Below are 12,964 nucleotides of genomic sequence, written 5' to 3'. Positions count from 1 at the left end.
AAGCCAATAATTCTGTTGCCCCCCAAACTGTTGCTGTAATGTCTTTGAAGAGATTTCCTTTCTAGTGACTGTAGCTTCATGTCCAATCCTCTAAACCTGTGGATCAATCACTGTCACACCCTGTTAGCGGCAGATAGTTTAATAATCAAGCTCCCACTGACCCACTTCTGTCAGGATGAGATATACGACGGTCTGTGAAAGCACATGCATGGAAACGCTTCCCGTCACCGCTGCTGGTTTGCTCTCCTTGGCAGCCTCCTCTTCAAGCCCCTTTTCTTTTCCCGAGCTTGCAAAAACGCCGGCTCGCTTGGCCTCAGCATCTTAATCGATACCCGCGTAAATAGCTCCATCACCGGGTCTCTCCTCCATCGATGGTCTCTGTCGCCAGCAAATAGCCTCTCATCTTTGTTCCACATGAATCCCCCTCATCGGGAAGCAGCGATTCGACGCTCGAGCTCAAACGCGACTCGTGTCGTCCTGCATGTCAAAATTGACCCGTTTTAAAGTTTGAAAATGTGGAGAATAAAACATATTTTCACAGTGAAAACTTCCACATTTTCTACATTTTTTGGTGGAAAAAAAGAAATGTTTAAAAAGATGTTTCTTTAAGAACATTCGGAAAAAATCAACCAAAATCCAGCGAATTTCCTGTGATTTTGGTTGATTTTTTTCTGAATGTTCTTAAAGAAAATATTAGGACATTTACTGATATATATATATATATATATATATATATATGTAACCACTTTAAATATTTTTTGTAAGATTTTTATTAATTTTTTGAAAATATTTACAAGAATTTTCTTATCAAATTTGGGGATTTATTTTAAATAAATCTTAAGGGAAACTTTTAAGGAATTCAAATTTTCTTAAGGTTTTGCAAAATTTTCAGAAATTTGGGGATTTTTTTGCTGAATTTTTGGATTTTTTTTTTACAAGAAGCAATTTTTTTATCTTATATATATATATATATATATATATATATATATATATATATATTTAATTTCACATTTTTTATTTCTTGCCAAATTTGTGTGATTTTTTTTATTTTTAAATAAAACTTTTAAAGGAAAGTTGTAAGGAATTTTTTGGAAATTTCTTCCTTAATATTTTTGCAAGTTTTTCTAAATTGGTTAATTTTTTTGCTGAATTTTTGGATTTTTTTCAGACAAGGGAACATTATTTTTGGTGCCCTTAAATGAGGATAACAGGAGGGTTAAACGAGTAAAACCGTGTGCAGGTATCACCCAGACCAATCATCAGGATTTCCTGAGGCTGGTCTTCATCGCAGTAAGTCGGAGTCGTTCCGTTTGTCGGCTCCACATCTCAGTCACTTTCCTCTTCCTGTTTATCATCCGGGAGAGAGCCGGACCTTGTTTATTGCCAATGTCTTTCTTAAATATGGATGGAAATTAGTTCGGTGCCTCCTCCTGAAGAATCACCCTCCACTTTCATCTCATTGTCATATTGGATTTTTTTCTTCATGGGATGGATGGCTCTTCAGCTCCATATCTCCTCAGAGTTAAACCTCTCCTCACTGTCATTTATTTTTCAGTCCTCCTTATGGTTCCCTTACGCCGGAGCAGCTGAGTAAGCTTTCTGCCGGAGCTGTAAATATCATCTCCATCCGTTCTCGTCCCTCAAATCCATTTCGCGGCCTTCCCACAGGTCTTTCTTTCATCTGTCTTTTCAACAGGGATCTTCAAGAGCACCTGCAGCATCGATGTGCGCTGGTTCCCCTTCGACGTCCAGAAGTGTGAGCTGAAGTTTGGTTCCTGGACGTACGGAGGCTACGCTCTGGACCTGAAGATGCTGGAGCCGGACATCACCGGCTACATCCCCAACGGAGAGTGGGATCTCGTTGGTAAGACGGATAATGCAGATGTTTGGTTTTTTTCTTTAGCTAATTCTACCTGAGCTAATTGTGTTTTCTTGTGTGTCTCAGAGGTTCCAGGGACGAAAAACCAGCGCGTCTACGAATGCTGCGAGGAGCCGTATCCGGACGTCACCTTCACCGTGGTCATGCGCAGACGGACTCTTTACTACGGCCTCAACCTGCTCATCCCCTGCGTCCTCATCTCCACTCTGGCTCTGCTCGTCTTCCTGTTGCCCGCCGACTCCGGGGAGAAGATCTCTCTAGGTCAGAGGACGTAGAACACACACACATAAACATCCCGTCCAAGATAGCCGAGAAGATCCAGTCTGTCAGGTTAACATACAGAAGAAACTTTAAACAGAATAAACTTGAACAAAAAGCCTTATTACAACCGATCACAAGTAGGTCTGACTACATGAAAACCTGTGGAGTCTCTCTATCGACAAATCCTTAAAGTACTAGTATGGAAAGCAAAAACATCTTCATCACTGCAGTCATCTAAAAGAAAAACATTTTGTGCAGATAGGACTAAAGCTTCTACTGGACATGATTGGGTTCCGTTGTTCAGAAAGACAACTTTTGGTGAATTTGCTTTCTCAGTTAAATAAAAGTTTATTTCCATCCCCACAAATATTAAACATTCAGGAACCCTTTCAGTGTTTAAAACCAGCCTTAAGGTGAGTAAAAGTACTGTCACCGCCAATCATCAGCTTTCATTTATTGTTTTTCTACTGATTTTCTGTAAGAACAAACATGAGCAAAATCTCGAGATTTTACCTGACGACACAAAGCGTCACCTCGTTTTATTCAGGAGGTCCTCGCTTTAAGACGTCATCGACTTATGTTGTTTCGTCGTTACGTTGGACCTGGTTCAGTGGAACTAGTTGGTGAGCGGTGCGGATGAATACGTCGTTACACGGCGCTATCAGACAACTTTGTTTACATTTGCTGCCACATTGGATTCTGCTGCATTCACTAACTTCATTACGGCATCAGTCAGACTAACAGTTTACATTTTCCTCTGTATTTTCCTGCTGTGTTGTGTTTCAGTGTGAGCTAATGACTGTTAGTCGTTACTGTACTTGTACAAATATGTAAATTGATCGATATTGTGATGCACGTAACGGCTTTGTTTGTTTATATTTTCACCGGAGTTCTGACTTGAGACAGAAATCGACTTCCGTCACACCGTAGGAACGAAAGTCTGATGAAAGTCGAGACCCCCCCCCCACATACAAACTTCTTCTAAACACTCCTCTTCCATTCTGGAAGCAACAACCCGTCATGTTTAGACCCAGTCAGGATGTGTATAATGTAGTCCCATTAAAAGTTAAACCACCTCCTCTTTTTTATTTCTGCTAGGTTGGCATTATTTGGCTCAGTGTGACGTTGGTTTAAACTCGAGTGCAGACATAGAGAGGGCATGAACTTCCGGTCTGATCATCTTATTTGGTCTCCATGGGCTTCTGTAGTGCTTCCCACAGGATTATTTCGGGTTTTCATAGCTTCAGTGGACACGTTAGTTCTTCCAGTTTCATCACTGTTACACCCCCTCTCAAAAGTTTTGAGACACTTTCTCATTCAAATAAATTAGGACCTGTCTCAAAACTTTTGACAGGGGGTGTAGCTCTTAAATTTAATTCACACATCCTGTTTGTCTGTTTTTGTTGTTTGTTCAATCTTAAAATGTCACTCTTCTTCTGCACTAAATGAACCAATAGTGTCCCGCCTACTTCAGTCAGCCGGTTGTTTTAATGAAAAACAACATGAATAATAAGTTAAAAGTGCTGCTGCTGCACATGAACGCTGGTAGAAAAAGTGTGTTCATGTATTTATTTTACTGATCAATGCAGCCGCTTGTTTCTAAGCTACAGCTGCACATTGAAGGTGTTCAACTTTAAACTTCATATAGTCAAACATTATTTTAGATTAAAGTGCGTTTTGGGTCTGATGCTGTCCCTTAATGCAGATCACTTTAATTTATGGCCAAATGGAAGTGAAATTCATGTCAGTGATTGAATATTCTCTGTGGAATAATCAGTGTTCTATCAGCAAATCAGGAGCAAACATAAAAACAGATTTATGTGATTTCTGCGTCACCAGCTGAATGTATGTCAGGTTCCCATGGCAACACGATGCATACACCATGCGATACTGTAACCGCACGGCTTCATTCAGTGGTTTCAGTGATGTAACAGAAATAACATTCTGCATCACTCCTGAAGAATCAAAAGGAGAAGATTTGTTCAAATGGAGACGTTTCTTCCAGACGATTTAAATCTGAAACTCTGAGCAGAAGGGCTCCACAGCATCGGTTACCATGGAGATCCAGCAGGTTCATAACACTGAAAACCCTGACTTTAGGGTCAACGCACCTGCTAAGTGCTAACCCACTGATCTCGCTTTGTAGTACAACACTCAGGTGGGTAATCCAGCAGGAGGAGAAAACAGGAAGAAGTGAAGGGAAAGGCAGGACTATTTCTACACAGGTGGTTTACAAGACGCAGGTAAAACGATCAGAAGGGACGGAAATGGACAGAAGCAGGAAGTAAAGACAAGAAGAAGCACACAACTCCAGAGAACGACAAAATCAAACAAAAAGACATGAAACATCCAGCATGAATCAGAAGTAAAAAGCAAAACTCTGCATTCTGCTTCACACAGTTTCCAGCCTGTACAAGGCTTCACTCGTTCCCTTTGAGGGAATAACGTTGAAATACTGAACACATCAGAAGCTGCAGATCTGAGTTTCACTGTATTATTCCCCAACGCTTTTGGAAATTTAAATATTAATTGCCTCTCATTAATTATTGTTGAGTGGCCAGAAGAAGCAGCAGCTTTCAGGCCTCGCGCTGAAATGCAACCCGACGCAACTGCAAACACCGCTTTTATGACTGTGGTCATTTTTCACTTTAATTGCATCATAATTTAATGTTGCTGTTGTACTTTAGTAAATATTTGAAGTAGCTTTCAGTGTGAGAACACACAGCTCATGCACTGTTTTAATGATGTGATTTAGGACTTGGATCAGCCTTAAAATACACAGTAATACTAAAAATAATGATCAAATGAAACATTATTTATATAGGACCTTTTGTAGCTGGAGTTATAAGGTTTACAACAATAGAGCAACAACAAAACCTTTAACCCTCCTGTTGTCCTCATTTATGGGCACCAAAAAATATTGTTTCGTTGTCGGAAAGAAATCCAAAAAAACTGCAAAAAATTCCCCAATTTTTTTTTAAAAAATCGCAAAACCTTCAGGAAAGAAAATCCATTAATTCCTTAAAAGTTTCCCTTAAACATTTTATTTAAAAAAAAAAAAAAAACTCCCGTAAATTTGGTAAGAAAATTCTTGTAAATATTTTCCCCAAAAAATCCTAAAAATATCTAAAGTAATTTTTTCCCCACATTTTCAAACTTTCAATTTGCAAAACATTCAGTAAGAAAACTCCAGAAATTCCTTAAGTTTCCCTTAAACGTTTTAAAAAAATAAAATAAAATCCCCCAAATTTGCCAAGAAAATTCTTGTGCATATTTTTCAAAAAATGAATAAAAATCCTCCAAAGAAATTCTAAAAATATCTAAAATGATTCCATGTATATCAATAAAACTTCCAATATTTTCTTGAAGAACATTGACATAAAAATCAACCAAAATCCAGCGAAATTCGCTGGATTTTGGTTGATTTTTATGTCAGTGTTCTTCAAGAAACATTCTTTATGAGCATTTCTTTTTTCCACCAAAAAATGCTGAAAAATTACCTGAACATGCTGAAAATGTGGACATCATTTTCCCCCACATTTTCAAGCTTTATAACGAGTCAATTTAACCCACAGGATGACACGGGGGTTAAAATACACACAGTAGTAATAGAAATAATGATAAAATTAAAGATTATTTCTATAGAACCTTTTACGGCTGGAGTTTAAAAGTGCTTCACAACAATAGAGCAACAATGAAACCTTTAAAAAATACAATAAAACATGCAAATTCCCATGTGTATGTTTTTTTTTAAAGCTTTTTGTACTGAGGCTGAGATACTCTGCCAGTGGGGTCGAGCTTTTTCTCCAGTATTTGAACTGAAACAGTAAAAAGCTTGTTCTACTTTCAGTTTGATCCAGGACTGTGGAACTTTTACCAGCCACTGATTCTTTGATGTGAGGAGTTTGAGCGCAGAATAAGATGTTTAAAGACGTCTGAGATGTAGAGCAGAGTCGGGCCGTGTAGAGATTTAAAAGTAATCAGTATCTGGAGCTGAAATCTATAACGGAGTCGGTGTAATTCTACCAGGACTGGACTGATGTGTTCGCCGGGTTGGGTCTCGCTGCATCGTTTAGGAAGGAGAATAATGAGCTGCAGTGGTCCAGGCAGGAGAAAATAAATGTGTTAGACTTCAGTGAATCCATTTTTAATTCAACTGAGTGCATCAGTTTATAAGAAAGGAGCCTGAAGGTTAGGAGTTAACGTTCATGCTAATGGTGATAAAATACCTGCACAATGTAATGCTTTAACCTGATATATTATACCAACATGAGGCCCGTGGGCCAAAAGTGGTCCTCCAGAGGCTCCAATCCGGCCCTCAAAGAATCAGAATCAGTTTTATTGCCAAGTAGGTTTTTACACTTTCAAGGAATTTTCTCTGGTGCTCTTGGTGCAAGTACAAATAAAATAGTAAGTAAAGAGGTGTAAGAATTCTAAAGTAAAATTAACAAATAGACAAGGTATATACAGTAACTACTCAGTAGTAATTAGTATAGTCAACAGCTGATTTAAAGTGGCACGGGCAGTGTTTATCAGCGATGCAGCAGAGGGGAAGAAGCTGTTCTTGTGGAGAGAGGTTTTAGTCCTGATGGACCGCAGCCTCCTGCCTGGGGGGGGGGTTCAAAAAGTTTGTGTCCAGGGTGAGAGGGGTCGGCCAAGATCTCGGCTGCACGCCTTAAAGTCCCAGAGGTGTACAGAACCTGGAGGGATGGCAGGTTACATCCGATCACCTTCTCAGCAGAGCGGATGATGCGCTGCAGCCTGCTCTTGTCCCGCGGTGGCTGCAGGGTACCAGACGGTGATGGAGGAGGAGAGGATGGACTCTATGATGGCCGTGTAGAAGTGCACCAAAGTGGAAAAATACCAGAGAAGACATTAACTGCAGATTGTAAATGAGTAAAACTATAAATGTAAAATCATTTCTAGACCATGATAAGTTGTTTGGATCAGAAAGTAAAAGTCTCATTTTGTAATATTTTGTTGTTTTTGTAGTTTTTTTTGTCTGACTTTAGTCGTTTGACTCACGTTTTTGTCGTTTTGTTTCTCGTTGTTTTGTCGTTTGTGTTTTGCTTTTTTCATTGTTTTTCTGTTGTTTGTCCATTTTTTGTCGTTTGTAACTTTTTTGTCTAATTTTCTGTCTCTTGTTTTATTTCTCATTTTTTGTCATATTACGTCTCATTTTTGTAATATTTCATCCTATTTTTGTTGTTTTTTTTGTCCTTTTTTACCTCATTTTGTCATATTAATCATAAAGTAAAATACTATATCATCAGTTCCAGATGAAATTGAATTTCTTTTTCTTCGGAAATGTCAGGTTGTTCACTGTGTTTTGTCGACAGATAGCTCCTTGATACTCCAGGTTTATAATGTGCTTTTTTCATATATAATGTATGTATGTGTGTCTTCAGTATTAATGTAGAAAATAATTAAATAATAACCACTGAATGAGAAGGTGTGTCCAAACGTTTGACTGGGAGTGTTCATGTCACCGTGTACAGAGTGTTCCACCATTTAAAAAGCTTATGTATGCATAAATAAATGTGAAAATCTTCTTCAACATGCACTAATTGTAGATTACATTATAAAGATGTTGCATAATTCAGGAAAAAAGCACCATATAAACCTGGAGTATCAAAAAACAACAGGGACACCTGGAGGAGATTTTTTTTTTACATCCTCAGATCAGAATTTGGCCTCAAAGCTCGCGTTACCTCACAAAACTCATTTTATCCATAAATCAAGTATCCACGAGATAATTCTGACAAAACTGCACCTAAATATCTGATGTGGCTAAAATGAAGTGGTTTTGCATCCAGAAGGTCAGCTCCACTGTGACATGACGGCTCGTCATCCATTATTCAGCGTCATAACTCAAACCCAGGAGGAGAGGCTGCAGCCGTATTTCACTTTCAGTCAGATAATGAAACGGTAACCTTGGAGGTCCGTGTTGATTGTATCTTCTGTGCTGTCGGGCTGAAGATGTGTGTGAAAAGTACACATTCTGCAGTTTGTGGCTTCCTTTCAGCAGCATCTCTCTGTGTATAGATAATAGTAGATAATGACAACGTGTTTCTGAGGATGTTTTTCACTGGAATGTTTTATTAGAGCGCTGGCTGTCATCTCACCAACAAACACACGTACAGTAACACACTTTTAGTCATTAAAATACGGAGGTTGGCAATTCTTCTGCAACTTCATGGCAACACCTTTGACCAATCGCACTTGAAGCTCTTTTTGCACTTCCTACAGGTTTTTCCTTATGTCTGAATTCTTGCTTGTGTTGTACGTCGCTTTGGACAAAAGCGTCTGCTAAATGAAACTGTAGAATTGTAGTACCCATTAGTGCAGGGGTGTCAGACATTGTTCTGTGTTTCCTTTTTGTCATTTTGTGTCTCATTTTGTTGTTTTTTTTATCTGACTTTTGTTGTTTGTCTCGTGTTTGTCATTTTGTATTTCATTTTTGTCCCTTTTTTCTTTTGTTTCATGTCATTTGTCTCATTTTTTCTCATTTTGTCTCATTTTTGTTATATTTTGTCCTGTTTTGTTGTTGGTTTTTTTGTCTGACTTTTGTCATATTGATCATAAAGTAAAATCCTCCATGGTTCAGTTCCAGGTGACTAAAAGTTTTATGCTTTTTTTGCAGACAGTCTGTGATCTTGTAATGTGGAAATGATAAACTCAGGCTGAATGTTGATGAAACTCAATATATTTTTCTCAAGAAATATCAGGTTGTTCATGATGTTTTGTAAATAGAGAATTCCTTAAATGTGATCATTTTCAGAATGTACTTTTTTGCACTAAACAAAGGAACCATTAGGAGTTGTGGTTATTTACAGATAATGATGCTGTTTTTTCTTTCCTGGTGCGGTCCACTGGAAATCAAACGGGGCTGAATGTGGAACCTGCACTAAGATGAATCTGACTCTTGCATTAATGAATTCACTGCATATATTCTGTGAGTCTGGACAGATGTGGATGTAAACGACTGGATGAGACAAACCGATCTAATTCTAGTTGTAATATTCATTAAGTGAAGTGGGACTGTTTTGTTCATACTTCAGGACTTTGACTGAAAGCAAAGCTGGATCCAAACACCGACCTGCCAGTCTGGCTTTTACTGTGATCTGACTCATAAAAAAACAGGAGAAAACCACTCTGAGATGTTTTCTGTTCTGTGCAGTACATAAATCCTCGTGTCCGTCCGTCCGTATTCTGCAGCGTTCCTAAGCCGTCACACTTTAATTGAAATTGTATTAGTTTTTAGTTGTTTTGCAAGTCAAAGCAGACACCAGCTCCTCTTTGCTGCCACTGCTGCAGTGATTCAGATTTGTAATCAGCATGAATCATCCCTCTGTACGTTACCAGCCCTATAGGATGATTTCTGTTTCAAACTGATTGTGTCAGATGGCCTTTCTGCCCCTCTGTGATAAGCAGTGTAGCTCTCAATCAGAGTTTCATCAACACAATTTCACACATTATTCAGCCTGAGGTAACATCTGGTTCACTTAATATAACGCTGAGGTATTCTTCTCGGGTCCGCTAAGCCAGGAGAGTCAAACTCATCTTAGTCCAGGTTCCACATTCAGCCCAGTTTGACCTCCAGACCGGACCAGTAAAACCACAGCATAATAAACTATAAATAACAACAACTCCTGATGGTTCCTTTGTTTTAGTGCAAAAATGTTCACGTTTAAGGACTTCTCTTTTGACAAAACATCATGAACAACCTGAAATTTATGAAGAAAATATGTTCAATTCCATCCACATTCATCCTCAGTTTATCATTTCCTCATTACAACTTCCAGATCACAGAGAGTCTACAAAGGAACACAACATTTAGTCACCTGGAACTGAACCATGGAGGATTTTACTGCATGATCAATATGACAAAAGTCACAAAAAACCCAGCAAAAACAAGACAAAAAATAGACAAATGACGCAAGCGAACCAAAAAGGAAAGAAAATGACAAAAATGAGAAACAGAAAATGACAAAAACATGAGACAAGCAACAAAAGTCAGGCAAAAAAGACAAAAAACCCAACAAAAACAAGACAAAAAAGAGAAAAATGAGACAAGGAAGTACACAAAATGACACAAACGAGACAAAAAAAATGACAAAGGCGAGAAACAAAACGACAAAAATGAGACAATTGACACGAAACAAAACAAAAAAGAGACAAAAAATTTCACAAAATAAAGTTACAAAGCAACAAATTAATGGACAAACGAGAAAAAGGAGAAGCAAAGCGACAAAAACATGAGGCAAATGTAAAAATCAGACAAAACTAGACAAAAAGCAAGACAAAAACAAGATAAAATGTTAAAAAAAATGAGACACAAAATGACAAAAGAACAAAGAACAATCTAGTTTTTACTTTATGATGAAAACAACTTGTCATGGTCTAGAAATGATTTTAAATTTATAGATTTGCTCATTTAAAAGTTAATGTCTCTTCTGTAACTTTTACACTTTACAAAGTTGCCTCTGGAGGGCCGGTTTATTCCAGAAAATGTGTACGTTAAAAAATAATCCAGAAAGGAAATAACAGTCCAAAAATCAAGCTAAGAAATAAATCTGTTATAAGTGAGTAAATAAATGCAGCGAGTGGGATGCTGCATAACAGATTTTTTTTCTTAACTGGCATCAGGAATTCCTATTCATCCACTTTAATCCCATAGTGTGGCCCAGCTGTTGCTAACAGGACAAGTAAATCACTCAGAAGAAATATACCACATGTAAAACTTTCCACACATGATTGTTATCACAGTAAGCAACAACAATCCCCTCCTGATCGACTGACTGGGATTAGACCAGTCGATAACTGGTGGAGGAAGCAAAGAGGCAAACAAAACAAGCAGGATAACTAGTCAGACCCCACGGGCAATATCTGTTTGTGTTTCTGCCCCCGAACGGCTCAGCAGCAGGAACTGGAACAAACAGACAGAAGATGGAGATTTATTCCAGTCACAGAAAGTTTTAACAGACTAGTATTGACCCGAACCTGAGTCTGATTCTCTGTTTTCTGTTGTCATGTGGAAAGAAGAGCAGAAACAGGCCTTCACTGGGTTTTGGAGGGTCGTCTCACCTCGTGTAATTTGGTAGTAAACTTTAAAAAACTTTGTCATAATGCTCCTTTTCTAGCTTTCCAGTTATTGATTAAAGCCATGAAAACTCGTGTCTGTATATCAAAGTTAAAAAGTCAAAGTTAAGTTAAAGTCTGATACCTTTTTCATATAACACATGGCATTAGTACATTAAAAACAGCAAGAAAGTTCCTTTTAAAAAAATCATTTTTATCTGTTTTTGAGCAGCTGTTCTTATGCACTGATTTTTGGGAGCTTGTGTGTCTTGATGTCAGCCTTTCCATGTGGTGTTTTTTTACGAGCTAGAAGACACATTATGAATGAAATAATCAGTCACCATGAAGCTGCCGTGTACTAAAAGCAGCCTCAGACTCACAGATTTGTAATAACATCAGTTTTGGGAGGTGGGAAGAAAGTTAATGCTGGCCCAAAGAGGTATGAAGATAACGGGGGTAGAATTTTGTGTGGGAAAAGAAGAAATAAAGGAAATAGAAAAATACAAACATTTCATCCATTTAGACACAGTTCAAGATTAGTGTCACCAGTTCAGTTCTTAACCAAATGTGGAATAAAGTTGCAATCTTCTATTTGTCTTCTTGCTCACTCCACCAACCAGGACTGATATTTCTACCCCGTATACCTCCTGCAGCTCGCCTTACAATAAATAATAATAAATAAGAGCGCTGATAAAATGAGAAAAAATGAGTTTAAAAAAATGAAAAAAATAATCCTATAGATAGCACACACTGCACATTGTAAACCACGGCCAGCCGTAAGATCCAGGTTTCTGTTCTCACCGTGTGAGATAAATGTGTCCCAGGTCTGATAGAACTTATCAGTAGAACCCATCAGAGTGTTCTCAGGCTGCAAAAACTGCATTAGAGCTCCAATCCAGTGAGTGTGGGCGTTTCATATTTCCACTTCCGAAGAAGTAATCATCTAGCGCTCATCCTGTCATGCATTTGATCCAGTAAAAGATGTCTGATTGATGAGTGCCATAAAGAGGCCACAGATCCTCCTAAAACATGCTCACTTCTTACTTAAAAACAAGGGATGTCCCTGATGACAAAAATGTGGTTTCTAAATTCAGTCAGCATCATAGAGGTCTTTGTCATGGTGCTCCTTTACTATCTAAATGCTCTCTGTCTGCCAACATGGATCAGAACAACATAGAAGTACAGTATGAAAGAGTAGGAGACAGCCAGGTGCTACAGCTAATCTACAGCACATAATACTGCAGCAGTGTGCATTGTCCAGGAAAATGGGATCAACTGATGCTAAAGCTTAAATGATTCAGATTGGACTGGGTCAAAAAACTAGCAAATAATGTCTGGATTCTTCTTGTTGAGTTGTACCGTAATAAAAAGACAGATTCTCTTTAACAACAGTTCATTTACTTACTTTAACAAGTCACTCAGAAACTATGGATTAATCAGAAGATCGGAGTGGAAGCTGATCATAGAAACTCTGAATTGATCAGTATGGGCATGAACCTCTGATTCTTTGTTTACTTCTGCGGTCATGCAGACATGAAAAGAATAGCAGGATTACTGCACAGATGTTGCGATTTAGCCTGAGTTTATACAGTCAGTGAGCATCATAGAAGCCTTTGTCATGATGACCCTTTCCCAGCCAAATGCTAGAAGTGCCAGCCTCCACATGTACACCCCCTGTCAAAAGTTTTAGGACACGGTCTCATTCAAATAAAGTAGAACCTGTCCTACAACTTTTGACAGGGG

General features: G+C 38.3%; 1 protein-coding gene across 1 annotated transcript in view; it reads left to right on the top strand.

Annotated features, from left to right (window-relative positions):
* chrna7a (cholinergic receptor, nicotinic, alpha 7a (neuronal)) overlaps nt 1-12,964 on the top strand; it is a 41,269-nt gene that overhangs the window by 20,059 nt on the left and 8,246 nt on the right. The window contains exons 6-7 of the mRNA XM_022202148.2: nt 1,697-1,864; nt 1,946-2,140. Of these exons, the coding sequence (XP_022057840.1) occupies nt 1,697-1,864; nt 1,946-2,140 (363 nt within the window). The remainder of the gene's footprint in view (nt 1-1,696; nt 1,865-1,945; nt 2,141-12,964) is intronic.

The sequence above is a fragment of the Acanthochromis polyacanthus genome, chromosome 2 (assembly GCF_021347895.1).
Source record: "Acanthochromis polyacanthus isolate Apoly-LR-REF ecotype Palm Island chromosome 2, KAUST_Apoly_ChrSc, whole genome shotgun sequence".
NCBI lineage: Eukaryota > Metazoa > Chordata > Actinopteri > Pomacentridae > Acanthochromis > Acanthochromis polyacanthus.
Note: the sequence above shows the minus strand (reverse complement) of the source record. Positions and strands in the feature narration are given on the sequence as shown.